Consider the following 27,110-nt stretch of genomic DNA (forward strand, 5'->3'; position numbering starts at 1 on the left):
AGAGTATATAAATATACTCATGGAATCAATAGTTTCTTTGTGGAGTGCCACTCACCTTGAGTGCTTTCTAGTGTTGCTATGATCATGCTTTTTTGCTTCCACCATGGAAGCAACTCTTTAATTCATGAGCACATTTTTACATCAGTCAATGTGGCTACGTGTTGGTGTGTTTTTTATGCACGCTCAACTCAGAATAAAATACTCAGAGATATCCTATTCTCTCTTGATCAAAATCTTTTATGTGCTAAATAGATAGATTGTGTGATCACAAAGACGACTCCAAGGTTCTAGATTCATGTAGATAGGCTCAGTTGGTTCATTGTGATATGCTGGTAATCTCAAGGGGGACTTACACAATTGTTCAAGGAGTGAATCAATCAAAAGATTCTGTTGATTGCCGACACTTGTAACTTTATCCTTTTCTAGAATGATTTTCAATGAGTTCTTTTCAATCCTACTTCTATCAAGATTTGGAAAAAAAAGGCAAAAGGGTGAGGGTTTAGGAAGCTAATTCTAATTCTAATCTAATCCTATGAACTCAAGACGAAAATTGCAAAAGTGGAATCCAAAACCAATTCTTGCTTCGCCAAACTCAACAACTACACAAGAATGGTGCAATCTTCTAAGGAATATAAAGGGTTTTCATATTACTCATATTCACCAACATTTTGGACAATGAATAAAGCAATAGAAGTTAAGTTTTCTTTAATTGGTTTAGGCTAACTTTGCACGATAACTGAAAATCATCTAATTATCAAAAGTATGAACACATCAATTGCACATTGAACAATTCTATCAAATCCTTCATTCTATCTAACAAGTTGAAAATAAAACCTATTCTATTGAGAGCCAAGAAACCATGCTAACTTGCAAAAGTAGACAAAATTCACCAACAATTGAACAATGAATTATGTCTTAGCACTTGAAAAGTATTATTACAACAATTTCTTAGAAGTCTCTCCCTTTACAAATGGGAGGAGGAGGTTTTATATAGGCACCCAATTACAAAGCAATGACCCATATTGATCCAAGATCAATGGCCAAGATTAACAGATAAAACCTTTATTAGGGTTACTTGCAAAAAAACTCCTTTCGGCCAATGGGAAAATTACAACGCTTTGGATAACCAAGAGAAAATATGAGCCACTTGTTGACTAGTTCATTGCACCTGGACACGTCTGACTTGGAACCCTTGGATTGTTTGATTGATGACTGAGATGCCACCTCAACTTGCTTTGTGGATTTGATTTCTCATCATGAAGAAGTGTTGATGCGTTAAGCAATATCGTTTGGATGATCAAGTTGTTCCAATTGCTTGATGTGGAATCTTTTGATTTTGGATTTTCAAAAGAAATCCAAAGTAGATGTAGAGCCTTTCATCCTCAAATGACTTGATCTTTGTGAATATCTTGATGAAGTGTAAGTCCTTTGTTCCATTCATATTTGGATTTCATCTTATGTTGTCCTTCCATTCGTTGTGGAATCATCTTCCCACAACCAGCTCCTTGTTTCATCAGCACCGTTCTGGAAATCTCTTCCTTGAGTTAACATTTAGTACCTGAAAATATGAAAATTTCAAAGTTAAACAAAATAAGCTTGATGTTATCTTGACAAATTTTGAAAGAATAACTCTGATTTTTTGATTAAACTTTGAAAATCAGACTCAATATTAGATTGAGTATGGTTTGAGAAACAATAAAAAATCAGAGCTAGGAATACTTGGAATCAATGGAAATAAGCCTGATAATGAACTTAGAATTGAGAATCAGACCTAGACATATTCTGAAAACTTGAAATTAGACTCAGAAAATCATAAAATTAAGTCTGATCTGACTTTATGAACATTCTGGAAATCAAAATCAGACTTTAAAAACCATGGAAATTATGGAACAGAATCATGGAAATTATGGAAAGAATCTGATTTGAGTTTTCAGAGATGGAAATTTGATTATGAAATCATAATCAGACTTGGAAAACTCTGAACTTTATACAAATTAATAGTGTTCCACGGGGACGCGTCCCCCCCCTTTTTGGGCGCGTACCCTCGTCAAAAACTTCTTGCGGACGGGGGTGACGTCCCCCGCCATCTTGCCATTGCCACCCAAGCGTCGTCGGGACGCAGAGACGTCTTCACGTCTCCCAGGGAGACGTGGAGACGTCTCCTTGGGAGACGTTTGGGCGTCTCCCAGAGAGACATGGAGACGCCTCCACGTCTCCTTGGGAGATGTTTGGGCGTCTCCCCGTCCTTCGAGAGACGTGCAGATGTCTCTCCAGGGACGGGGAGACGCCCAGACGTCTCCTGTCGCCCCCATGTATATGCAATGTTTAAAATTAAATTTTTTAAAAAAAGTGACTTTTTAAGTTTTTTGAGGGTTAAGGGGTAACTCTAATTGGACGTGGGCCAATAGAAAAATAACACCCGACGCCTGTAGAAAATAATAAAAGTATTTTTGGCCTTGCGGGGCGCTGCCCCTCGAGCCCGCCCTGTATCGCGACAGGGAACGCGCAAGGGGCAATGCCCCTTGACCCCAACTTGGGGCCGCTGCCCCCAAACCCCCGTTGAAAAATATAGGGGGAAATTGCGCCGATAGAATTAGGGAAAATCTAACCTCCGAGTCTGATTAGGCTCCATATAACAACACAACTTAGAAATCTAAATCTTGGTATTTAGATTTAGTATTTCAAATTTCCTATAGTCTCATTTGAAATGTAATTCTCATACTGTAATACTGTCATACATCTTTTCAAAACTAGTTTTTCAAGTACTATATGTATATGTATAACTATATCAGCACCACCACCCTGCCACCCACCCCTCCCCCCCCCTGCCGTCCCCAAACTTAGGCCCTTGTTCCCCTCGTCCCGGGAACGCGTCCCCCCGTCCCCAACGCCCGTGGAACACTGCAAATTAAGTCTGATTTGGGCCATCTCTACATCAAAATTGAGAAAAAACACCACTGTCTTTCTGATGAAATTCGAAAATTTGGTGTAAGAAAGCGATGTATTGGTCTGACAATGAGAACTTAGAATGAAAGAAAGGACTTTGGATTCCAAAGTCTCAGAATTTTGCCCTGGAAATGCTTCAGACTTATAAGAAATGAAGAAGAATCTCAGAGAAAGCTGCTGACCAGTCTTCGAATGCCTTGAATTTCCCTTAGAACCTCTTGAAACCTGCAATTGCACTTCTAAATTGCCTTAAAAACATGGAAAGATGACTTTGAAAGTTAGAATTCTCAAAGATGAGGAGAGAAGTGTGAATAGTGAATGGCCAAGACTGACATCTTATAGAGAACTTGAACTTTGCCTTGGAGTGTGTTGATGTGTGTTTTATGCACATACGAACACAGAATAAAATACCAAAGTATTTTACTCTCTCTTGAACAAAATCACCTCAAATGCTAAATATCGGATCAACTAAGATGATTCCAAGGTTTCTACGGTCAGTTCTTGACATGTGGGTAACTCAATGGTTTGATGTGATATTTCTGTTTTCACTTGGGGACTTACACAATTGTTCGAACTTGCTGAGATCTTTTCATGAATTTGTTTCGGAATAGGTTATGCTGATGACTTAAGATTTTGCAATGAAGTTCTTGATTCTAATCTAACATGGATTTTTAAAAAAGGAAAAAGGAAAAAAAGAATAGGGTTTAGGAATTTCTATTCTAAAGCCTAGAATGCAAGAAATAGTGAACGATTCAATGGAATCCTACTAGGCAAGGTCTCACCATCAAATGAACAATTTGACACAAGCTTAGTGCAATTATCTAAGGTATATTTGATATTTCATAGATTTTCAAATCATTACCATCAAACATTGATACCATCAAGGCAATACATACCAATGGACGTGCAACAATTGAAGTTAAGTTCATATAAAATTCCAGTTGAGCACACAAGGCTAACTTACAATCAACAAGAAGCTAGTGGTATGGATTAGATGGATTCCACACAAATGCATTCAATAACTCTTTTATTCAATCTAAAATACTTGAAAGCAAATTTTTATTCTAAAATTCTAATCTAATTTGGAGGCAATGAGAACCACACATGCATACAACATTTAAACAAAATCACCAAACTTCAATGATTGTATTCAAATTTGCAGCATGTAGATGACAATTCTCAAAAATCTCTCTCTTACAAATGAGAGGCAATGGGGTTTATATAGAGCCTCCAAAGAAATGAATGACCAAGACTCATTTAGATTAGAGGGCCAAGATCATGCCAACACAACCCTAAAGTTGCCCTAATTAGGGTTTACATCAAAAAAGGAATCACCAACATGTAATCCAATGGAATGATGACTAGTCATCGAGTAGGGCATCTTCTAGAAGATTTCGACTTGCATTCCTCTCATTAGCAGCATATTCCAGGAATCTAGCCAAAACTGAATCTAATTCCATGGTAGTAATGCTGGGTAAAGCCTCATGTTGAGCATCAATCACATCCAACGCATCGGAACAAGCATCTAAAGTATTCTCCCAATCTGGCATAAGCTTTTGCGAATTATGGACACGAATCAACATGGAAACCAAATCATCATTTTGATTCTTTTTCAAAGAATCCAACTGGCTGAAGTACATGAACTTCATCTTATCTCTCATTTCTTTTAAGTGTAGGCCGCTGAAAGCATTGATGTCTACCCTTAACAATTCTTAAATGGATGAAAAGATTTTGGATTGAATCTCCTGAATTGATCCTTCCATCTCTGCACAATCTCTTTGTGCATGCTCATAAGTAGACTTCCGCATAGCTAAGGAATAATACCAACGTTGGAAATCATATCTATCTCTTGCGTGCACAACTCCTTCATGGATCAATGTGGACATATGAACTTTTTTCAATACTCTGAGGCAAGGAATGATCTTCTCCTGTATTGGCTGGAACTCATCCCAAACTCCTTCCAAATATTGTATCTTGAATGCGAGCATTGATGTCCTGTCAAATGCCTGGACAAATTGAGTTAAGAAATCATCCGCCTACTTTGTTACATCTTCAATCCATTTTTTAAACTTTGCATGTGTGTTCCTTGCTGCCTCATGATCAAAATGAAGTCCACGGTTAACTGCGATAGGCGAGACAAAGGTGGGATCTTCATGCCTCATCCCTGCAATATACTCCTTAAGCTTGATATTCTCTTCCTTACACATGTTTTTCTTCTTTATATGCCTATCCAACCTTGCATTGATTGCCTCGATTGTATCACCAAGTTCTTAGAACTCTTGTTCTTTTGTAGTCCATCCAAGGGCAACCGAAGCGATCTGGAAATCCATGGGAGTAGCCACATCTCTAGTCACATGTCCTATTGGGATAGCCACCTATGCGATCCGTATTCCTGTTTCATCTCTAGCTATATTGGAAAGTATCTTAGCCTTTTTAGGTTCTACTCCTAGCTAAGTAGTCATCAATGTCATTAATAGGTCGTGTCTACCATTTTCTTACTTTTCTCCATGCTTTGCAGCAACCAATTGGGAATGGTGGAAATTGCCATCCCATTACCAAGACACATTTCCGGATCAAGTCCCCTCAATGTTGAGATAACATCATCATCCGCCTCCTTATACTTGGTCAAATCATAGATATTATTGCCCAAACTAACCTCCAACTGTATAGTGGGAGATCTCAGCTGTTCTTCATTTTCATGCTGCAGTGCTGATGTTGTTGTAGCATGTAGCTCTTGAATATACTCTGGTAAAATCACTGTATTGGAGCATTGTTCAAATTCTTTACTCTTTTCTGGCACATCTACCTCCTTCATTGATAGGGAACTAAGGGGAGACAAATGAGTGCTAGGTTTATGCTTCTTCTTCTTTGACTACTGACTAACTATCACATTCCCCTTTGTCTTGGATTCTCTAGGCACACTCTTCCTTCATTTAGGAGCACGACTCTCCTCATTTGCATGAATCCTCACATGACTGATTGTTCTTTGATCATCTTCAAGAGAGGACTCCTCTTGTTTCATTTTCTGATAAGTGAAGACAATGCCCATATCTATCAATCTGTTCATTTGCTTGTCTACCCACTCTCTAAAGAAATCAATGATATCTCTCATAAGCACATTCAAATCTATTACTTTTGGTTGTGACCAATTATGCAAAAGGATAGGTTTCTTCATTTCATAATCATACTGCGGATGAGTATGATCTCTATCATCCACAATTTGATCTGGAATGAGAAAGAGTTCACATTTCCTTATGAAGTCCATTGACATCCTAGACCACATCCTCATCTTTACTGCTTGTTCATCCATTAGATTTGCCCAATAATCCTCAATGTCAACCTTGTGTATGAATTTTTCTCCTCTGATCCTTTCAACATTCTTATGTGGATCAAATCTGTCTCCGCTCTTGTAAGTTCCAAGGCGATAGAATGCAATCTCTTCAACCACTGTACTAGCTGCAACAACAATGTGGCACACTTCCAAAGTCTTCCCTATCGCAATAGGAAAAGTCATCCTTGTTCTATGCTTCTCCTTCTGGATGAAATCAAATTCCAGAAGTTGTCTCACCACCTCAAGTAGGATCATTCTGTTTGTAGGATACCTAGGAAGTTTGTAAGGTTGGGATCTGAATCCCTGAATCCTTAGGTATGTGAAGGTGGGAAATTGTACGCACCACAATCCATATTGTTCAACTAACTCCGTTGCCGCCTTCGACAACCTTTTGTGGATCCCGCCTTGCAACATCCTTGTAATATACATGGTGAAAGCATCATTCACCCTCTTGTAGTCTTCAATTCTATGCATATCAAGTTGTGGATAACATTCATAACTTCTATATTGTCCATTCCTGACTTCGCCCTTGCATATTAATCCTTTGTATGTGATGAATCTTGCATGTATACAAGGTAGGAAGTCATGCTGAATGACTTAGTCTTCTCCACATTCCTCAATTGAAAATGCAGATTGTCGCTGATAATCTTCGCCCAATTGATCATTGTTCCTCTTATACAATCCTGGATAAAGTAAAACATCCATCCTCCGAACAAGGCACCTTGCGGCATCCCCATCACTCGGTTGAGTAGGAATATCATTTCGCTATATTCCTCTTTGAAATCTGTACACATTAGTGTCTTTGGTGCCTTGGAATGATGAGGCCTTGGTTCAATCATCCATTCTTTGTTCACAACTATCTTGCATGCATCTGCCTTCAATTTTTATTTTGCTTCATATTCATCATTTGTTCTTTCTTTCATATCTGCACTACGAGGAATTCCAAACACTTCTGTAATTGCATCTTCAGTGAGGTAGGCAATGGTTATCCCTTTGGGAGTTCGGATCTTCCCAGAAAGTAGATCATAATGCCTATAATCTCACCGCACTGTATGGATTGAGGAAACTTAGTAGCGTGATATATGCCAGTCTTCATGATATTGGTGTATGTAGGAGAAGGAAGCTGGTTCTTCCCTTCAAACTTCCTCTGCTGCACCTGCTCCATATTCAGGAATTCCATGTTCGTGTTTGTGATTCCCTTCCATCGGGAGGACAATTGGGAATCTAGATAGAATTCCTCTTGAACTATCTTCAATTGTTCCTTCCTAGCTCCAATCCCGGTTTTAGACATGGCATCTGTATGAAACTCAAAGTCAATAATGTGGAAAATTATCCTGATAACCTATTTTCAGAATTGAATAAGTTCTTATTTTTATGATCTAGACAAATTTAGGGACTAAAATCAAGAATTTTATCTATATTCATCACAAATTCTGAAAATAGAATGAATTGACAAGAATAGAGTCTAAAACCCTCATAAAACCCTTAGTTTCAGACTTGCATAAGGTCTGATTTCAAAATAAAGTCTGGAGATACATGTAGTATACTCAGAAAAATGTTGAATTTAATGTCCAGAAGTATACCACAAATCTGGAAATGCTTGGAAAAGGGTGTGGAAAGCTTTGATTTTCAATCCTAGATGTCTGAAGACACCCTTCCAAACTCAATAATGGCTGCCCAATGTCTGAAGACAACCTGCAACTCATAAAAATCAGTCATTTGAACTTGTCGCAGTCATAGGAAACACTTGTATTTGATGAGTTCTACCTTCCCAAAGTGAAAATGACCAAGTCTGGGCACAAACAAAGGGCTGGAAACAAATGTTTAAGTCTAAAGACAAATCTGGAAATGAAGTTTCAGACTTATATTAGTAATGGAAGCCCCCAAAAATGCCCAAGTGATGCACAAGTGATATCGCTCAATTGTAGAGGTCGCTGGAAATGAAGAATTAGTCTGAAGGCAACTTGAGAATGAAGTTTCAGACTTTACACCAGCAATGGTGTACTCAGAAAATGCCTCCAAACCACCCTAAAATGGCCCCAAAATGACGTCCAAGCAAAATCGCCTAAGTATGTGCTGGTTGGAAATGAAGAAATAAGTCTGGAAAATGAAGTACCCAGCCAACAATGGAATTAAAATCACTTCCAGCAATGGTGAAAAACGCAGGTTTGAGTGTATTCACAGCCCTCCAACATCAATGATGCCCGACAAAGTTGAGAAAATCACCCCAAAATATGGAAGAATCAACCTCCCAAATAAAATCGCTAAACTCCAATAATCGTGCCAAGTTGGAAAATTGCCCAATGTGGTAATAATGGCCACCAAACTCGCTGTATCTCCCTTCCAATGGTGGCGCCCAGGTCTGATTAGGCAGAAAACTCCTTTCAATCTGCAACTTCAGCTCACCAATGGTGTCAAAAATGACACTTAGGCAAAATCGCCTAGCTGGGAACACTTCAATCTGTCACTAAAATGTCTTCAATATGCCGCTTAACTGTTACAATCAACATTTATATAATATTTTAATGCTGGGCAGGCTCTTTTAAACATGTTTTCACCTTGTCAACTCACCACACAAGCAATGTGGGATAAAACTTTGCCTTTTTAAACTTGCCCGGGGGAAATCAATTTGCCTTAGTAAAATATTTGATCATTAATAATCGTTGCAAATCACTAGATAATTGTTTTTGATTATTAAATAATCGTTGTCACATGCAAAAACAATTAAATTTGGGCCCACTTGTGTTAAATTTATTTCACTCATCAAATTTGGCCACCTAGGGGAAAATCACCCCATATTTGGATAAAAATCATCATTAATGTCCTTAATTGCCTCTTGGGGGAAAATAGACCTCCTTTGGGATAAAATTTTGGATCAAAAATTCATACCTCGTCAAAATATCATTGGGGGAAAAACGATTCCCATCTTGATTCCAAAAAATCACTTCGTTTTCCCAACTAAGTCCAAAAATCCACTCTCGGGGAAAATCGATTCCCATCTGGATGATTATCCAGATCAAAATTCATCATAAATCACACTTGGGGAAATTCACCACTCGTTAGGACAATCATCCACACAAAAATCCATTAAACTTGATCATAAATTGACTTGGGGGAAAATCGACCTTCATCTGGATAGGAAATTTCGTCCGAATCAAAGTCATCTGCATTCCAGGGGAAAAACGTGTGTCATCAGGAATATTTCCAACACTTGGTCAATATTTTAGCCTCTTGGTGGAAAATCGCCCTCCATCAGGATTTTGAGTGAGGGAAAACAAGGTCCATTGGAAATATACTTAAAAGCTGGGGGAAAAACGCCCCTTATTAGGATTTTTGACCTTTAGACCTCAAACATAGATTTTCATCAGGAATTTAATAATTCCTCCACTCAAAAACATCTAGACACTTCAAATTTCATCACTACACAATGGGACTTAGCCAAATTTATCAAAAACTAAGCGAGAAAATAGGGATTTCATTGGGTTAAAGTGCAATCTTGACTTGGATTACCTCCTAGGAGCAAGAAAATACCCCCTAAAGGACCTCATGATGCTTAGGCACAAAAATACCACCAACTTAGAAACTCAATCACGCTCAAAAGTCTATAGTTAGACAAAATTAGGATCACGTAGACATTTAACATTTTACATGCATTTGATCCTATTCAAAATTTAAAATCCTAATAGCAATTGGGCATGATCACACTTCAAAATTCGAGACTCAGGCACTTAGAAGCTCAAAATTGCCATCCACTACCAAAACCCTAAACTAACAGGACGCGGAAAGCAGGAAAGAGGGGGTCCCCGTTTGCAATGGGGTGATGTGTGAAAAGGTCACAAAAGAGTGCTTTTTTGTTTTAATTGATTTTTGAAGGCAATGAATGTGGTCCAGTTTTGGTTTCCATATCGAACTTTACTGGTGCTTTATTGTTTTTGTGTTTTAAAACTTCTTGCAACTCCTATTCTTATCCTTCTAGAAGCCTTTTAATTCACCTTAATGCTTGAGTGAATTCCTTCGTATGGCTTGTTTTTGTGCTTTATTCCACCTCCTCATCAATCTTTCCATTTCTCTCTTAGGCGAACTGCTTGCTTTATTTTACTTTCACCTTGCATCTTAATAATTTTGATTTCTCTTCTTAGGCGAATTTCCACATGGGATGAGTTTGGTGTTTTATTTATTTCCTCAAGCTTTCTATTTCCTTCTTGGGCAAATTCCTTTGTTTCCATCCCTTTTGCTTTAATTTTTTCATCTTTTCTTTGCCAAACCTCTTCAAACTAGGTGAAGTGCTTTTCATGTCTTGCTTTATTCGATTTTGTCAAGTTAAAAAAAAACTTGAATTCCTCTTTAGTTGGGCGAATTTCACATGTGTTGGTTTTTGCTTTATTCATTTTTTCCTTTTTGCCAACACTTTCCTTTTGATTTAGGCGAATTCCTCTTGCAAGCCTTTGTGCTATATTCATGCTTTATCCACCTTTGCCAAAACTTTTCCCTTTTCCTAGCCAAGGGTGTACTTTGCCAAGGCTTGAGGAATGTTTTAGATATGCCCAGGCGGACTTCATTATGAGGTTGGAAACATTACCAAGGGGGTAGGGCGGACTTGGTGTGTGTCTAAGCAACATTCAAAGAGGTATGGCGGACTTCATGTGTGAGCTGGAAATGTTTTCAATGCACTTTCAACTTAATCATTCAACGCCTAGTCCTATCTCTGCCCTTTTCCTTCAAAATGCCAACAATTTTACCAGATTTAATCCTTGATTTTCAGCTGACTTCACATGGTAGGGCAGACTTGGTACTTGTCTTAGGAATTTTGAGTTCATTTTCCACCTTGAGGAAGGTGGACTTTGCATGCCCACAAGGAACTTTTCCTACTTCTTGAGCGGACTTGGGCATGCAATGAGGAAGATTTCAATGTGAAGAGGGCGGACTTGATGTTTGATTAGGATTTTTCTTGCTTGGGAGAGTGGATTTCACATCAACTTGGGAATTTTCCACACCTAGGAGAGCAGACTTTAAGGTGTCTTAGGAAATTTCTTCTATACTTAGTCAAAATTCTGAATTTTCTTCCCAAGATGCTAACACTTAATCATTCTCCTTACCCACTCCTTGGGCGGACTTGGTGCTGCCTTGGAAATTTTCTTCATTGTTGAGAGAATTTTGACACTTAAACAAGGAATTTTCACCTTTCTTGAGTAAACTTCATGCTTAGTTAGGAATTTTCTTGACTCGTAAGGCGAACTTCATCATGAAACAAGAAATTCCTCCATGGATAGGCATCCTTCATTATTTGAACAAGGAATTTCTTAATTTGAGTTCCAGACTTAGTCAAATTCTGGTGATCTTCGATTAGCTTTTAGAAATTTTCCTTTGGATTTGAAAGCTATTTCACAATTGGTTCGTTTTGGATGAATTCTTCTAACTTGACACTTCTCCTGACCCTAAAACCATCCAAGACCTCAAAAAAGCAAAAAAAACAACTTCAAAAAAGCAACTTTCTATTTTTAGAAAAAAGCAGATTGAAAAAGTAGATTCCTGGATTGGCCCCAAAATGCCAAAAACAAAACTTTCTAAATTTAGAAAAAAGCAAAAAGTCTTAAAAAGGTGAGTTGTCAGAATTGGTCCCGGGAAATTGCGATTTTACTCCTTAGACCTATCTGAGCCCATCTACAGCATCAAAATGTCCATTTGACCATTTTTCCTTCTCATTCATTTTGGTGATTCCTCCAAATTTTTAAAAACTTGACTCATTTGCAGAGGTGAGAAATTGGAGACAAAAACCTAAGATGCTAAGGGACAACTTTAAAAAGCGAAAACTGGGGCGCGATGTGTGAAAACGTCACAACACTACGTTAACTGCTTTTCATACAAAACCAGTCTCAGAGAAACCTGCTGAAACTATGCTTCATGTGCACGTGAGAATTAAAAAAACATGCTACATTAGTGCCATATATATTTAATATGTGCGTACTGATATCATCCAATGCCCATGGAAGCAACTCTTTAATTCATGAGCACACTTTTACATCAATCAATGTGGCTACGTTAACTGATTTTCATACAAAACCAGTCTCAGAGAAACCTGCTGAAACTATGCCTCATGTGCATGTGAGAATTGAAAAAACATGCTACATTAGTGCCATATATATTTAATATGTGCGTACTGATATCATCCAATTTGCATTGGAATGCTACATTAATGCTGAAAACAATCGTCTACATTGGGACATCCAAATGTATGCCACAACTTTGTGATGCTGAATTAGACCGCTACATGTATATCTAATCATTGTGATATTCTCATGCATGTTAAAATTTTGTGATACACCCAAATTAATGCTACAACCATTATGATGATGTAAACAAAATCACAAGCATAACATTTATGATGTTGTAAGCAAAATCACACGCATATATTATAACCGTTTTTATGCCAATATGCTACATGATTGTCACAAGAGAATAATACATAGGATGTTACAATTGACACCATTTCAAATCCACTCGGATTTGCATGGAGAAGTGTAAACTAGCTTGTTGCCACCTTTGTGATGTTTCACTTTCAGTGCTTGTTTACTCTGCAATTTACTAGAATCACTCGTGACACCTCTTGCTTAACTTGGAATGCCTCACTTCTACTTTGATATGCGTGTGCTATCATTAGGACAGCATGATGAACTACATATCAATGTGAAAATTTGAACGACTCAAACAATACAATCTTTGGATGCCTCTACTTGTGCTTCCCAAGTGGATTTGATGGGGGTTCCATTTTCAAACCTGATCAACAAAATGCCTCTCTATTTGCTCATACAAGTGGAGTCAATTCTCTGTTTGCTCCTGCAAACATATGGAACCTTAAAAGAAATTTGAAGGTGTCTCAAGTGCTTCTCAGTAACAGTACTCCTCATATGTGTAGGTTCAAATCAATTTTATTGTAGGTATTCTATGCAATAGTCCAAAGATGATTTCTTGCCATTGCCCATTTGCAATGATGACAAGGACACCTCTATGTATTGTCCCCTTTTGATGGCTTCTTCTCGAGAAGAGCTTTGTTTCTTTCGTTTCCACTTCTTGGCTTGCAGATGCTTGGACTGCCTACTTCTTTCCTGTTTATAGACGCCTCTTCCTTCTTAGACAGCCTCTTCTGATTTGTCTTGTCAAGTTGAAAATGCAGTTCCCAACTTTTTTTGTCATTCTTGACTTGAAGAGTGGTCTTCACATTTTTCTTTCTTTTTGGCTTTCTACACCTTGCTTTTCTCTTTGGCTTGGAGAGTGGTGTGAACAACTTGCAATCTCTTTGAAGTAATTGGGCTGCTTGGTGATGTATTGCATCTTCCAACACATGGCTACATGAATTAACAAAATGAACATGGTAATGCCAATATTCATTTCATGTGCCAGTCCTCATAATTTTGCAAGAAGTCTTGTGATTCTTTCACATGCTCTTGAATAACATACTTTCATTTTCGTTTTCCCTTTCTCGTCATCTTCATGAAGAGCAGTCTTCACATCTTACTTTCTTTTTGCTTTCTAGACCTTGCTCTTCTCTATGGGTTGACTCACTCTCTTTTTGAAGTACTTGGGCTCCTTGGTGTTGGATTGCTTCTTCCAACACATGGCTACATTATGGTAACTCATTTCACACAATGAACATTTTTATACCAATATTAATTTGCTACTTGGCCTCTCTTTCTATGTTAGAAACAAACAATGAAATATTGCCTCTTGTATACCTTCTTTGGCTCCTTATGCTTGCTTGCACAAGGTTGAGAGCATGATGATTTTCTACCTTTTCCATTGGGCTTTTTTCCTCTCTTTTGAGATTCTTCAACTCATTTTGACTCTTTTGCATTTATTGGAAGGTCGCTCTCATCTGTAGTCTGTAGTAACATGGTGGTGATGTGTTATCTCTTCGTTGATGAAGTTGCTGTCTTTTCTTTGGAGTCTCCACTTATTTTCTTTTAAGTAGTGCAATGCTACCTTCTTCTTTGTTAGCAAACCTTTGCTGGAGATTCCTACATTCTTCATGATATTTTACAGAAGAAATAATTCTATTATTCTTCTTGGGCTGTTTTTGTTGAGAAAGTGACTTAGGCTTTTTCTCTTTGTAAAATTGCCTTGCTTCAGCTGTCTTGGAACATTCTGAAACTTATTGTTTTCTAGGAAGGCAACTCCTTAATTTCTACCGGGTTTCTAATTCCTTGTTCATTTTTTGCCAAGAACTTTTCTATTCGAACTCATGTTTGGTGACTTATTAGTCATTTCCTTCACCGTTTTTCTAAAACCACCAAATAAACTATTCATTCTTTCTTGGAAGAAAAAGTATACTGTGGAGTGCTAAGCATGCATAGCTGAGTCATTGTCTGTTATTACGGGTAGAGATTGGTCTCTTGGTTGGGTATACTTTTTCTCTCTTCACTTCTTTATCCTTTTGGAGCTTTGCCAACATCTTTTTTATAAAGAATTTTTGTTGCCACTCTTTTATGAACCATACATATCTTATCAATTTATCTTGCAACCCTTGATTCTTTTCTGCCAAGTGCTGCACTCTCTGTCTCTAAACTTTGTTTTCTTGTTGATAAAATAATTTTTTTTACTTTTGTAAGATGACTGTTTCAATTTTTTGAATTAATTAATTAATTCTTCAAGCTTTTGAAGCTCTACCACTGGTCGATCTATGCAACTGCAACCAAATAGCTTGCACTTTGTTGGCATTTGTCAATGATCCAAGCAGATATAGGCACAGTGGAAATGTGCTAGCAACTTACACAAGTCACAAGGAAATGCTAACTCTCAAGGTAGCATATGTTGATTGGCAGAGATACTACCACATTCTAGGTACTCCTGGCTTTACCAACTGTTAACTGGTAACCTTCAATTGACAACCTCTGTTTTAACATCATTCTGTGGATGGTGTGCGAAACTATAATTGAGCCTTTATGAATCATTTATTTGCCTACAAGGAATGAAATGCACCATTTTGCAAAATTTGTCAACAACAATAAAAATTTGAGTCATCGCCTCTTTGTGTCCATGGTAAACCAAGGACAAAGTCTGGATATTTGCTTCCAAGGTCTTTCCAGTGTTGGCAGTGATTTATATAACCTTGTGTTTTGCGCCACACCCTTTTCTTTTTGACACATCATGCATCTCTCAACAAATTTGTGCACATCTTTGCAAATTACGGAAATTAGGCTCATAATATCTCTCTTCTAATAAGGTTCTCCCTCCTAACCTGCCATTGTGCAACTATCTAATGAGGTTCTCCCTCCTTTAAGCCTGTTGGATACTTGATTGCTGTTTGCAAAAGGGGTAACTCTCTTGCATGAAGTAGCCCTCATATGTGCTTCTCTCACCAATCCACAACTCAATGCACACTTTCCATGCATTTGTGAAATTGGGATACACAACATACAGTAACTTCATTCTTTCATCCCCAGTAACTCAAAAATCACAATGGATGACAATGTTTGCTTCTTTCTCAAGGTGTTTGCAATTTTGTTGGACTTTCCAGTTCTATGTTTCACAACAAAAGAGTGGCCCTGTGGATATCCTATACCCACCTCATGTGTCTCTGGTTCAACTTTGTGTGTTTGTTGGACTTCAACACTTGATGGTCTGTGTACAAGACAAACTTTCTTGGGCAACAAGTAGTGCCTCTTCTTTTGCATGGCTTTGACAATGGCCTAGAATTCTTGATCGTAGACTGTATTTCTTCTTGGCAATGTTGAATTTCTTGCTCAAATAAGTTATCAGCCTTCCTCTTGGTTAAAGTATTGCTCCAATTGCATTACCAGCAGCGTCACAATCAACTTGGAAAACCTTCTCAAAGTTAGGGAATGCCAAGGTAGGCTCCTCAGTAACATTCTCTCAAGACTCTTGTCAGCAAGAGTAGTCTTGTCAAACACATTTTTCCTCATACAATGAATCAGTGGGACTCAAATACCATTGAAGTTTGGAATGAACTTCTATAGAAGCTTGCCAATCCATGGAAACTTTTAACTTCTATGACACTCTATGACACTAGCCATATGACCATCTCTCTCAACTTCTCAAGGTCCATCCTCAACTCATCTTGAGCTATCAGAAATCTCAAATATGCAACTTTAGTTTGCATGAAATTGCATTTCTTCAAGTTCACATTTGGGGTTTCCTTCTTTAGTTGGGCAAAAGCCTAAAATAAGTGTGCAAGATGAAATTCCTTTGTCTTGCTGACACCAAGATCTCATCCATGTATATGGTCATTAACTTGTCAAGAAATGACTTTATGGCCTCATTTATCAGGCTCATGAACATGCTTGGGGCATTTGTTAGTTTGAATAGCATAACCGTTTACTCATACAAGCCATACTTTGCCTTGAATGCGATTGTCCATTCTTCTCCTTGTTGGATTGTTATTTGATGGTATCGACTCTTCAAGTTAGTCTTGGAAAAGTAAAGTTCTCTGCTCAAACAATCCATGAGATTGTCTATTTGCATTAAGAAACTGACATTTTATGGTGATCTTGTTTGTTGTGTGGGAGTCTATATACAATCTCCACTTCTTGTCCTTCATTGCAAGTATTGTGTATTGCCCAAGGACTCTTACTTTCCTATATTAGACCTCCAACAACTCCTCAACTTGCTTGTTGAGTTCCACACACACATCCAGGCTGATCCAGTGCAGTATCTTGTTTGGTAAGCATATTGGCTGCAATCCCTTTAGCATCCTATTGCTTATGATATATGTGAAGTATTTGAGTAGTTCTTCAATTTATGACCACTCCTTGCTGCAGGACTTCTCTTTTGGCATGGGCTCAAGTACCATTGCATAGCACTCCTGTGTGTCTAACTTCCTTGAGAAACCCCCTGTTGCTCAACAATGTCATCTTGTTCTCTGTGTCTTATTCTTCCTTAATGGGTAATAACTCAAATTTCTTCTCATCCTCTATGACAGTGAAGTTTTCTTTCTTTCATGATGGATCGTGTTTTTGCCATACTGTTATAGTTTGTTTAACAACACATGGCATGCATCCATCAGAATTACATTGTACCATACTTCATCTGTGTGTGCTATAATGTGAAATGCAATCATACACTGTTTTGTCATAGTGAGTTAATGTCCCTTTTGCAACCAAGAAACTTTGTATGGTGTGGGGTATTTGACAACTTTGCATCCCAACTTTTGGACCACCTTAGAGGATTCTAGATTATTAGTGCTGCTTCCATCAATTATCAATCTGCAACACATACTGCCTAATTTGCTGTTAGTGCAAAAGTTACTCTTCCTCAACCATGATTCCTTCTCTTCTTTGTCCGGCTTGAGTGGCACTTTCACATCATCAAGTGCTCCCAAGCCTCTAAAGCTCCACTTTCTGCTTCATTCTCTTCGTCTTTGGCCTGCACAATGTTAACACGCTTATCTGCATGCCCTTGCTCACATTCTGCTTCCAAACACTTGAAAGCTCAGTGATCTGATTCCCCACAATAGCAAGTCCCATTTAAGACACCTCCTTTGTGGTTTCCTCTCCCTTCGCAGCTTGAAGTTTGTTCACTGATCACTCTTTGAGTCTTGCACAAAACCTATTTTTTTGTATTTTCTTCTGCTTGTATGTCTGCTTTTCTGTGCATTGTGTGCCCCTTCTGCTCCCATCCTTACCTTTGGCTTGCTGTCACTTACGGGACTACTTTATTCATTACCACTCAGTAGGCCTCTTTTACAAGAATCTTGTTCACAAGCATATTTCATCCCAAATTTCGTAGTACCACTCAATAGGCCTCTTTTACAAGAATCTTGTTCACAAGCATATTTCATCCCAAATTTCGTAGTTTCTGTAACTTTATTTTGAGCTTCGTAACCGTTTGATTCCAAATTGAGATCTTTGGTTTACCCCTTTTGATGTGGTCTTTTTGCACACTATCACGCAACAAGGTGGCATGGCCCTTTACCTTTATGCTTACATACTTGACTCCTTGGGGGTCCTCAATTGGTTTGAAGTCAAAATATTTTATAAGTTCTGTTATCTAGTCTATCAACTCATCTAGATTCAGGCTTCATAAGCTGGTTGATCAAACCTGGATTTGCTTTCAATATTTTTTTCTGTTGTGAATTCCTCATCAAAGTTAATGTCCACGGCTCCTTGCATGTCAACATCTTCCCTCTCATCCTCATTTCTGTCCTCTATAATGACTACTCTTCTCTATCTGATCTCCATGACATTTAACCTTCCTTGATGGGCCCTCATCATATCGGCAAGGTTTGCTAAGCGTAGTCCTTTGGTCACTCTGATGTTTCCCACTCACTCTTCTTCTTCTCCGGATCATTAGCTCCTTTGGTCCACCTGCAATGTGACATACACAAAAAAATGCTCTTCATTATGGAGCTTATGCAACCCTCACTTACAAATCTTCACTTTTGCTCTAATAACAAATGATGTAAACAGTAAATGAACAACCAGCTAACAGTTGTCCAATGAAAGCATAAGATTGAGGAAGATCAAAGAAGAATTTGGAAAAACAAATACTCCATTATATGTAGAAGAATTGTACACCCTACGGGACTCCCCAAAATATGTGAAACCCAACAATCCATGCTACCCAACCAGTAAATATTTAACCTACTAGTAGAGACTCTCTGTGTTACAATCTATCTCCTTGTTTAAAGAGCAGCTGTGCCTATGACTACCATATTTAGTCTTGACTTCATTTCAAACTCTAGTTCCAACTTTAACTTGACTCCAATAACCTCCAGAAGGAAAACTCTGCTTTTATGTTGAAGCGGTGAGTGCTCTTTTCCTTTATAGATATGGGAACTGAGTGGTCCTTGCGATGCCACATGTTTTCAACTGAAGCTTAGAAAATCCTGATTCTTCAGTCTCCATCAGCGGGTCTGCTGATTCCTTGGCTGTTTTTGGAATGCCTCTGTATGCCATTGTGCATAACTGACATTTTACACAACCTGACATAATTGATAAGGTGTTTATTGCTTTCCACCTGCTGGCCTCTGAATGGCTTCTTCAACCATCCACTTTTCAAGGCACGGATTGAATCCTACATGGTTTTACTAGCTTACCTGAGTAAAATGCCCGCTCTAGTGGTTCCACAAAGGGTTCCTACTCTGTTTTTGGAAGGCAAGACTCATAGTCCATTTGCTCATGCGGCATCAACATCTCAATGACTTCTTTTTTGTTTTACTGCAAAACCTTCTTGAGGCATCAAAACCACAAACCAAGACCATTGATGCACACTTCGCAAAGCCAAACACATAGTTGATCCACTGTCTAGACAACTAAAACAAAACAAAATGAAGGCACATGTTTTGGACTGATACAAGATTGCTTGACCCCTAGGATGCTTTTGCATCAGATCTATCTTGGGACGAAAAAAATCATTTTCATGAAAAGACCAAAAAAAAAGGTCTATCTGATAGTGTTCTTTACTCTTGATTGAGGATGACAGGCCCATGTCGCCACACTTGATCAAGGATGATTTACACGAGGCTGCTACATAGGACCTGCATACTGCAGTTTATGGTTCTAACAAACCAGGTGATGACATTGATACTTTGGATGAAGAGCAATATGATGATTTGTATTGATTTTCTAAGTGCAGTTCTAATAAACTATTTTGATTTATTTGTAACATTTGACAATTGATGGTGATTTTATCAATTATCAGTTTGTTACATTATATATATATGTGTGTGTGTGTGTGGGCAGTTCATCAGTTTTTTTTTTCTCACACTCACGCACACATGCATTGTGTCTGTGTTTGGAAGTCCACCAATCTCCCCACCCCACCGGTATATATAGTATATGGCCAAATCTATCTCTGCTGAACAGGGGGAGTAAAAAATGAAATGCATACATACATACAAACAAAGATACATATATGAAACCAGCCTTACAGTATGGATTAATATCATAATAATTGTAAAAGAGGTTCGTAGAAGGTATTAAAGATAATTGATTTTCCTTTTGAGCTCATTCTGATTGACTTTGTGAGGTTATTGACTAGGAGCACAATGATGGTTTTCTTTTTGCAAGGCTGAATATACATATTTTTTATCCTTGTAAATGATATGATTTCATATTTTTATCACCTAGTTTCAGCATGGCTGGATATATGAATTATCATTGGGTTTGTATATATATAGTTTAATATCATAATTCTTGTAAAAAGAGGTTCATAGAAGCTATTAAAATTCATTGGTTTTCCTCTTGAGCTTGACACTGAAAGGAACCATATTGTCTAGGAACACAATTATTATGTTCTTTCGGCAAGGGCTGAAAATGTATTTTTATCATCCTTGTAAATATTGTGGGTATGAAAGGCGTTACCAATATTTTGTAATGTCGGTTATCTATTGTAGCAGTTGATTATGTTTGTCTACTTTATCCTAACATGGTGGTAATAACCATAGTTGAACTACTCGCGACTCGGCTCGTCTCGCCAAGCCCCTGAGAAAAAAACTCGGCAAAAACTCAGGAAAAACTCGGAAAAACTCGGCGAAAAACTCGGCAACGTAAAAACACGCTTAATTCTAATAAAAAATGCATTTTTTTGCAAAATGTAATGAGAAGATGCATCCAATGAGTCAATAAATGATAACACAAAAGAAACAAGCTGATTCTAGATATATTCAAATGCAAAGTGTCTACAAAATCGCATCCTCATGAGGAATGCTGATGGCTGGAAGCAAAATAGTAAATAGTTTTTGTAAAACCAAAAGTAAATACATCAGTACAAATTATAATTACAACTTCCTCTTCCCAGCTCTAGGTAAAATTACTATTCCTCTTCCTCTTCCCAGTGGAGATCTTCCTAGTTCTAAGGGTGAGAAAAAGAGGGGTAGAGAGATAGGTCAAGATCTTGGTGGAGATCTACAAAATCGCAATATTTGAAATTTCATCATTCATACTGATAGTTTCAAACTTTCAACTCTAAAATGTATAATACCAAGATTTCTTCAATGCTAATTATGTTGTTATATGGAGTCTAATCAGACTCGGAGGTTAAATTTTCCCTACTTCCATCAGCGCAGTTTTCCCCTATATTTTTCGACGGGGGTTTGGAGGCAGCGCCCCGCGAGGCCAAAAATACTTTTATTATTTTATAAAGGCGTCGGGTGTTATAAAGTATAAGAAAAGAAAAAGACATATTGAAATGCCACTTATACTTAAATGTTATATTTCATGTGTATATTTTGATGAAGAGAATGAAACTGACCTGAAAAAACAAAAAATGATAATTTTTTGACATGTTTGGGCCTCTTTTTTTAGTCTAGCCGAGTTTTTTAAAGAAACTCGGCGACTTTTTTGCAAAAACTCGGCGAGTTTTTGCTGCGAGTTAAAGTCATAAAAACTCGCAGAGCTCAAAAACTCGGCGAGTTTTTGAAACTCGCCGAGTACTCTGCGAGTGTGCCATCTATGGTAATAACTACTAAAATTATTTTGGGAAGGATTGTAGCTCTTTGTAGGGAATCTAACTGGTTGTTTATTCAAGCTAATAACTACTGTTTTCCTTGCCAAGAATACTCTGGTTCACTGACTGCATGAAAGTTAGCTTACCAATTTTCTTTGAAATAATTTTGCATGAGTATGGTCCACAGGGTGTGCCCCAACTCATACAAGTAGAACATTGTGGATTGAAAAACTTGAAAATTATATAAGTGGTAGTGTTATAGTATGTGGGTTGCTGGAACTCTGCTTGCATGAATAAGTCTGAAGTTCTTTTTGACAACCATTGTTCTCACTTCATTTATTCTGTACGAAATAGATTTAAATCCACCAGAATAAACATTCAACATTATCTATTGCTTAGTAAATATTATTTAACTATGGATTCCAAAACATGCATGTCTGATAATTTTGGCCAAAGCTTCTAATTGGCACATAAATGTGATTTTGTGAAAATCAATTTTTTTTTATTGAAGGGATTTTGTTTGATTTTTCTCAGAGTAGCCGGAAACACCTATGTCCCTCCTTGGGCATGTGTATTTTCCATATCCAAAACGGATATGTATCCGATACAGCCCAGATACATGTCGGATACAATACCCATCGATGCATGCCCAAAAAACCTTGATTTCCAATCGTGCCAAATACTATGTGATTTGATTTTTTCCAAATTTGACGTAAATCTTCTTAAATTTAATATAAAACAACCTCATTCATGCAATTTAAAAAAAAAATATTGGTATAAACAAAACCTACACCAAATGAGAAAGACAAATGAAATGTTTTTCTATTTCAGCAACCCATTTTTTTGGGTTATCTTCCAGTGCAACTCTACTATTTTTGCATATTGTAAATTGTTAAATCAACTTATAATTATTTATGTAGCAATTATTTATTGCTTTGGAAGTAATGAAAATCTCCTCTAATAACTTAGAAAATTGTGTTAAATATATGTATATGTGATTTGTATGAATGTCCTATCCAGCCGTATCCATGTTGGGGGGTCTTAAAAAATGGTCATATCTTTATCCGATACCATATCTGTATTTGTATTCGTATCAGTGTCGATGCAACTTTGATTTTTCTGCACATATGGTCTTTGGATGACCAAGGCTTCAAGTGGCAACTTTTGCAGGGAAGAATCAGAATAGGCCAAGCAACAAAAAGACAGCCAAACTGTGAATTATGGTATTTCTTAATTATTTTTGTGAAATGAAATAGATAATTGCTGCATTTAAGGTGAATTTTTCCCATCTTTTATTAATATAGCCAACTACATGGGAGTGCATTAGTTATTCATTTACCATTTTATAATCATATTGTTCAGTTTATGCACTGCCATGACTGATTTACTTCAAGGTTATCGGCTTCTCTATGTTCCCTTTCTACATACTTTAAGAAAGATGTTTTTTGCTTGATAAATGAGGTTTTTGTGGGTACCCCAGCCATTAAGGAATATTGAAAGGCCAAATTACAAGGGCCAGTATGACAACTAGGTGAATGAAAGAGTGTTTTCACATTCTGAAAAATCACTTGTACAGTCTTATATGCTTGACTTTAGAATCTTTCCAATCATCTAGTTTAATAACTGCTTGCTTCATCCAGTTTCATTGGGAATTTGATATAGCTAAATGTTAAGATTGCTGTTTGTCTTGCCTTGTTTTCCAATTAGGCAGTTGAGTTTGGTTTTTGAGTTTTCATTGAACACCTTGCTAAGGGAATCCTGATCATTATTGCTTTCTTCTTTTACTCCATATCTTTTCTCAAGTTGGTTTAGCATGTACAATTTCATATTCATATTACAGTTTCACCCAATTTAAATTTTCAATAGTCAACGTTGACATTCAATGTTCAATATTTATTATCATAAATGTTACTGTTATTTGAATTTCAGCTATTTAGAATTTTTAATTTTTTTTTTGCAGTTTAATTATTCAATTGAAAGGTTATAAATTTGTAACTGAAATCTTTCATCTCCTTTTCCTCCCCTCTGGCCAACTCGCTGTGGTTGCTGAAATCTGGAATGCATCCCCATAGCCTTCCGTATCCTTTTTGCCAAAATTTGGAGAAACACCGTACCATTTCTAAGTTTAAAGATAGGTATAATTTTCTGCCATTTGTATTCCCTTATTAGTTATTTTCCAATTATCCAGGTGTTTGATATTTGAATTTTAATTCAATGAATTTCTCTCAGAATCCTGATCGGTATCAGTTTCTTTTCTTTCTGTATATTGTCAGGTTGGTTTGCCTGTTTTGCAGATATTCCCTTTTCTATTGTCAAGTTGGTTCACTTGTCAATTGTCATGGACATATTTTGTGACTGCCTTCTTTCCTCCATTTCTGAACTTTAAGCGCTTAGTTTGGGACTTGTGTGCCACGTTCCATTCAAATATTTCTAATTTATATAATTGTTCTCTGTCATTAATGTTTTTATTTTTTTAAGGACTCATATTTGCACATTGAAATTTGACTGTCTTGAGCTCTGACTTGATGCTTGATGAATTGCAGGGCCGACCTAAAGGTGTTACACCAAAGTACAGCTTGAAACCTCTTGTGGCCAGGCTATCAGAATTACTTGGGATCAATGTATGTATAGTATATTATTTGAAATGTTACTATCTACAGAAAATTAATTCTATATTTTTATTTGGTTTTGACTATTGAGTAATTGCTTATGCAGGTAGTGAAAGCAGAAGATTGCATTGGAGAGGAAGTAGAAAAATTAGTGGCATCTCTACCAGAAGGAGGCGTTTTGCTTCTTGAAAATGTCCGATTCTACAAGGAGGAAGAGAAAAATGACCCTGAATTTGCAAAGAAGCTGGCTGCTGTTGCAGACCTCTATGTTAATGATGCTTTTGGCACAGCTCATAGAGCACATGCTTCTACTGAAGGTGTTACTAAGTATCTCCACCCATCTGTTGCTGGTTTCCTTCTGCAGAAGGTAGAATTCTCTATGTTCCCTTTAAAACGTTGGATACTCAAAGTCCTGGGGCTTGTGTCTTTTTGCACTTGATGGGATTCAGATTGTTCTAATCTGCTATAACAATTCAATAATTCAATATGATGAATGGACGCTTAGAAACAACATTAATTCTTCTAAGCATTTATTTTCTGAGGCTGAGATTAATATTGGTTGCTCCTAAAAATAAACTCAACAAATATTTTGAAAATGTCTGTGATATCATTGTTATCATCTTACATTGTCATTAGAGCTATATCTTAAATGTGGGGAGAAGAAATTGAGTGTCATTTTTTCCTAATGTTTTGAAATTATGTTGTGTAGGAACTTGACTATCTTGTTGGTGCGGTGTCTGAACCTAAGAGACCATTTGCTGCCATTGTGGGAGGATCCAAGGTCTCCTCCAAAATTGGAGTTATTGAGTCTTTACTTGCGAAGGTTGATATTCTTCTTCTCGGAGGAGGCATGATTTTCACTTTTTATAAGGCTCAAGGACTTAAAGTTGGATCCTCTCTTGTTGAAGAAGACAAGCTTGAACTTGCCACAATCCTGATGCAGAAAGCTAAAGATAAGGGTGTTTCGCTCTTGCTACCAACAGATGTAGTAATTGCAGACAAATTTGCTCCTGATGCAAACAGCAAGGTATGTGCTCTATATTGTAGTTATGAATAGACATTAACTTGGAATTGAGTATGTTATCCAACATTGTCTGATTTTTGGAGTATACATGTCTTTCCACTTCCCATTTCTTCATTTCCTTGAAGATTAGGTTCTTGATATTTAGTCCTTTCATATTTTGTTCTTGTATGATTTTTATAGATCGTACCCTCTAGTGAGATTCCAGATGGGTGGATGGGTCTTGATATTGGACCAGACTCCATCAAGACATTTAGCGATGCTTTGGACACAACTAAAACTGTTATCTGGAATGGTCCCATGGGAGTGTTTGAATTTGAGAAATTTGCAACTGGAACTGAGGTTTGTGTGGCTAGACTACTTGGATGTTAACCCATTGATAAATTCTTTCTAATTGTATGAATTGATTGGGATGTATTATTTATGGCGGAAGTGTATGAATCAGAGAAATTCGCAATGGAACTGAGGTTTGTGCGGCTGTACTTCTTGGATGTTAATCTAGTCATAATTTCATTCTAGTTGTATGAATGGATTGAGATATACTACTTTTCATGTATTTTTGAATGCAGGCAATTGCAAAGAAGCTTGCAGATCTTAGTGGGAAGGGTGTAACCACAATCATTGGTGGAGGTGATTCTGTTGCTGCTGTGGAGAAAGTAGGTGTGGCTGAGAAGATGAGTCACATTTCAACAGGCGGTGGTGCCAGCTTGGAACTATTAGAAGGAAAAACCTTGCCCGGTGTTCTTGCCTTGGACGAAGCTGTTCCAGTAGCAGTTTAAGTCATTATTAGCAATATCATATTGCTGTTTTTCTAGAAGAAATATTAGTTTTAGCTGCGTGTTCCCAAAGCAGACATATCTCAGATTGAGTGATGCAAGTATCCAAGAGTACGGTATCTTCAAATCGTCTATGGCAATCATATTTCCAGGAGCTGTTCAATTGTTAAATACTTTGCAATTAAATAGAAATTTCAACCGTTTTCCAAAGTTTATGATTGTATTTTATCGAGTCTTGTGGGCCAACAGCAAATTGAGTGTCCTAGAATTCGTGGAAATTGTTCAGAATTTAATTTTATGTTTTCAGTAATAAATATTGGCACATTCTGAAAGTACTGGAGTAAACATGACTCACATTTTGGAAGAGCACGTAATAGGTATGGAACTATGACCAACACCATAACAATCTGTAAAGAACTTAAATGACAATCCATCCAATCCCTTTACAGGCTGTTGATGATAGTTGGATTCTGGAAGGAATGCCATAGCCAAAGTGGGAGTTGTTACGAGGAAAATGCACTGTAAGTTGAACATCTCTAATCAGTTTTAAGTACAAATCCAAAATGATCTATAATAAAATATGGATGGGCTTAATTTTTCTTCTGGACAGACTAGAAGTATGCAAAACCTGAGCAGAGTTGCCGCATTTGCTTTTGCAGCTGTTGAAGTTGATACTGGAATGACTGTTGCAGTCTGTTCATCTATACCTTTCAATTATATTGACACAACTTTTGATGGGGTAGGGTTTTTAATATATTTGAAGCTGTTTGAATATATTTTAAAGATTGGGAGTAGGGGGAGCTTGTGGATCGTGAGCCTTGCTTTGCTTTGCTTAGGGGCCACCTCGAGGTAGCCACTCTCTTACCTTATGTCATTGCCTTGACAAGTGGCCTTGCTTCCCGCTAATTAGTAATTGGCCACCTCATTGAGATATTACAGGTGCTTTGTGCTTGCATGAACTAATTTGATTTTACTACAAGAATAATTGTTTTGTATTAATGATTACATGTGGTGAATAAGAGAAGGCA

General features: G+C 37.4%; 1 protein-coding gene across 1 annotated transcript in view; it reads left to right on the forward strand.

The window, feature by feature from the left end:
* LOC131045331 (phosphoglycerate kinase, cytosolic) overlaps positions 1-26,295 on the forward strand; it is a 35,124-nt gene extending 8,829 nt beyond the window's left edge. Inside the window, exons 2-6 of the mRNA XM_057978908.2 lie at positions 24,220-24,297; positions 24,392-24,652; positions 24,995-25,312; positions 25,490-25,648; positions 25,876-26,295. Coding sequence (XP_057834891.1) covers positions 24,220-24,297; positions 24,392-24,652; positions 24,995-25,312; positions 25,490-25,648; positions 25,876-26,085 — 1,026 coding nt within the window. The 3' untranslated portion in view covers positions 26,086-26,295. The remainder of the gene's footprint in view (positions 1-24,219; positions 24,298-24,391; positions 24,653-24,994; positions 25,313-25,489; positions 25,649-25,875) is intronic.
* The last annotated feature ends 815 nt before the right edge of the window (positions 26,296-27,110 follow it).

The sequence above is a fragment of the Cryptomeria japonica genome, chromosome 8, assembly GCF_030272615.1.
Source record: "Cryptomeria japonica chromosome 8, Sugi_1.0, whole genome shotgun sequence".
In the NCBI taxonomy this organism is placed as follows: domain Eukaryota; kingdom Viridiplantae; phylum Streptophyta; class Pinopsida; order Cupressales; family Cupressaceae; genus Cryptomeria; species Cryptomeria japonica.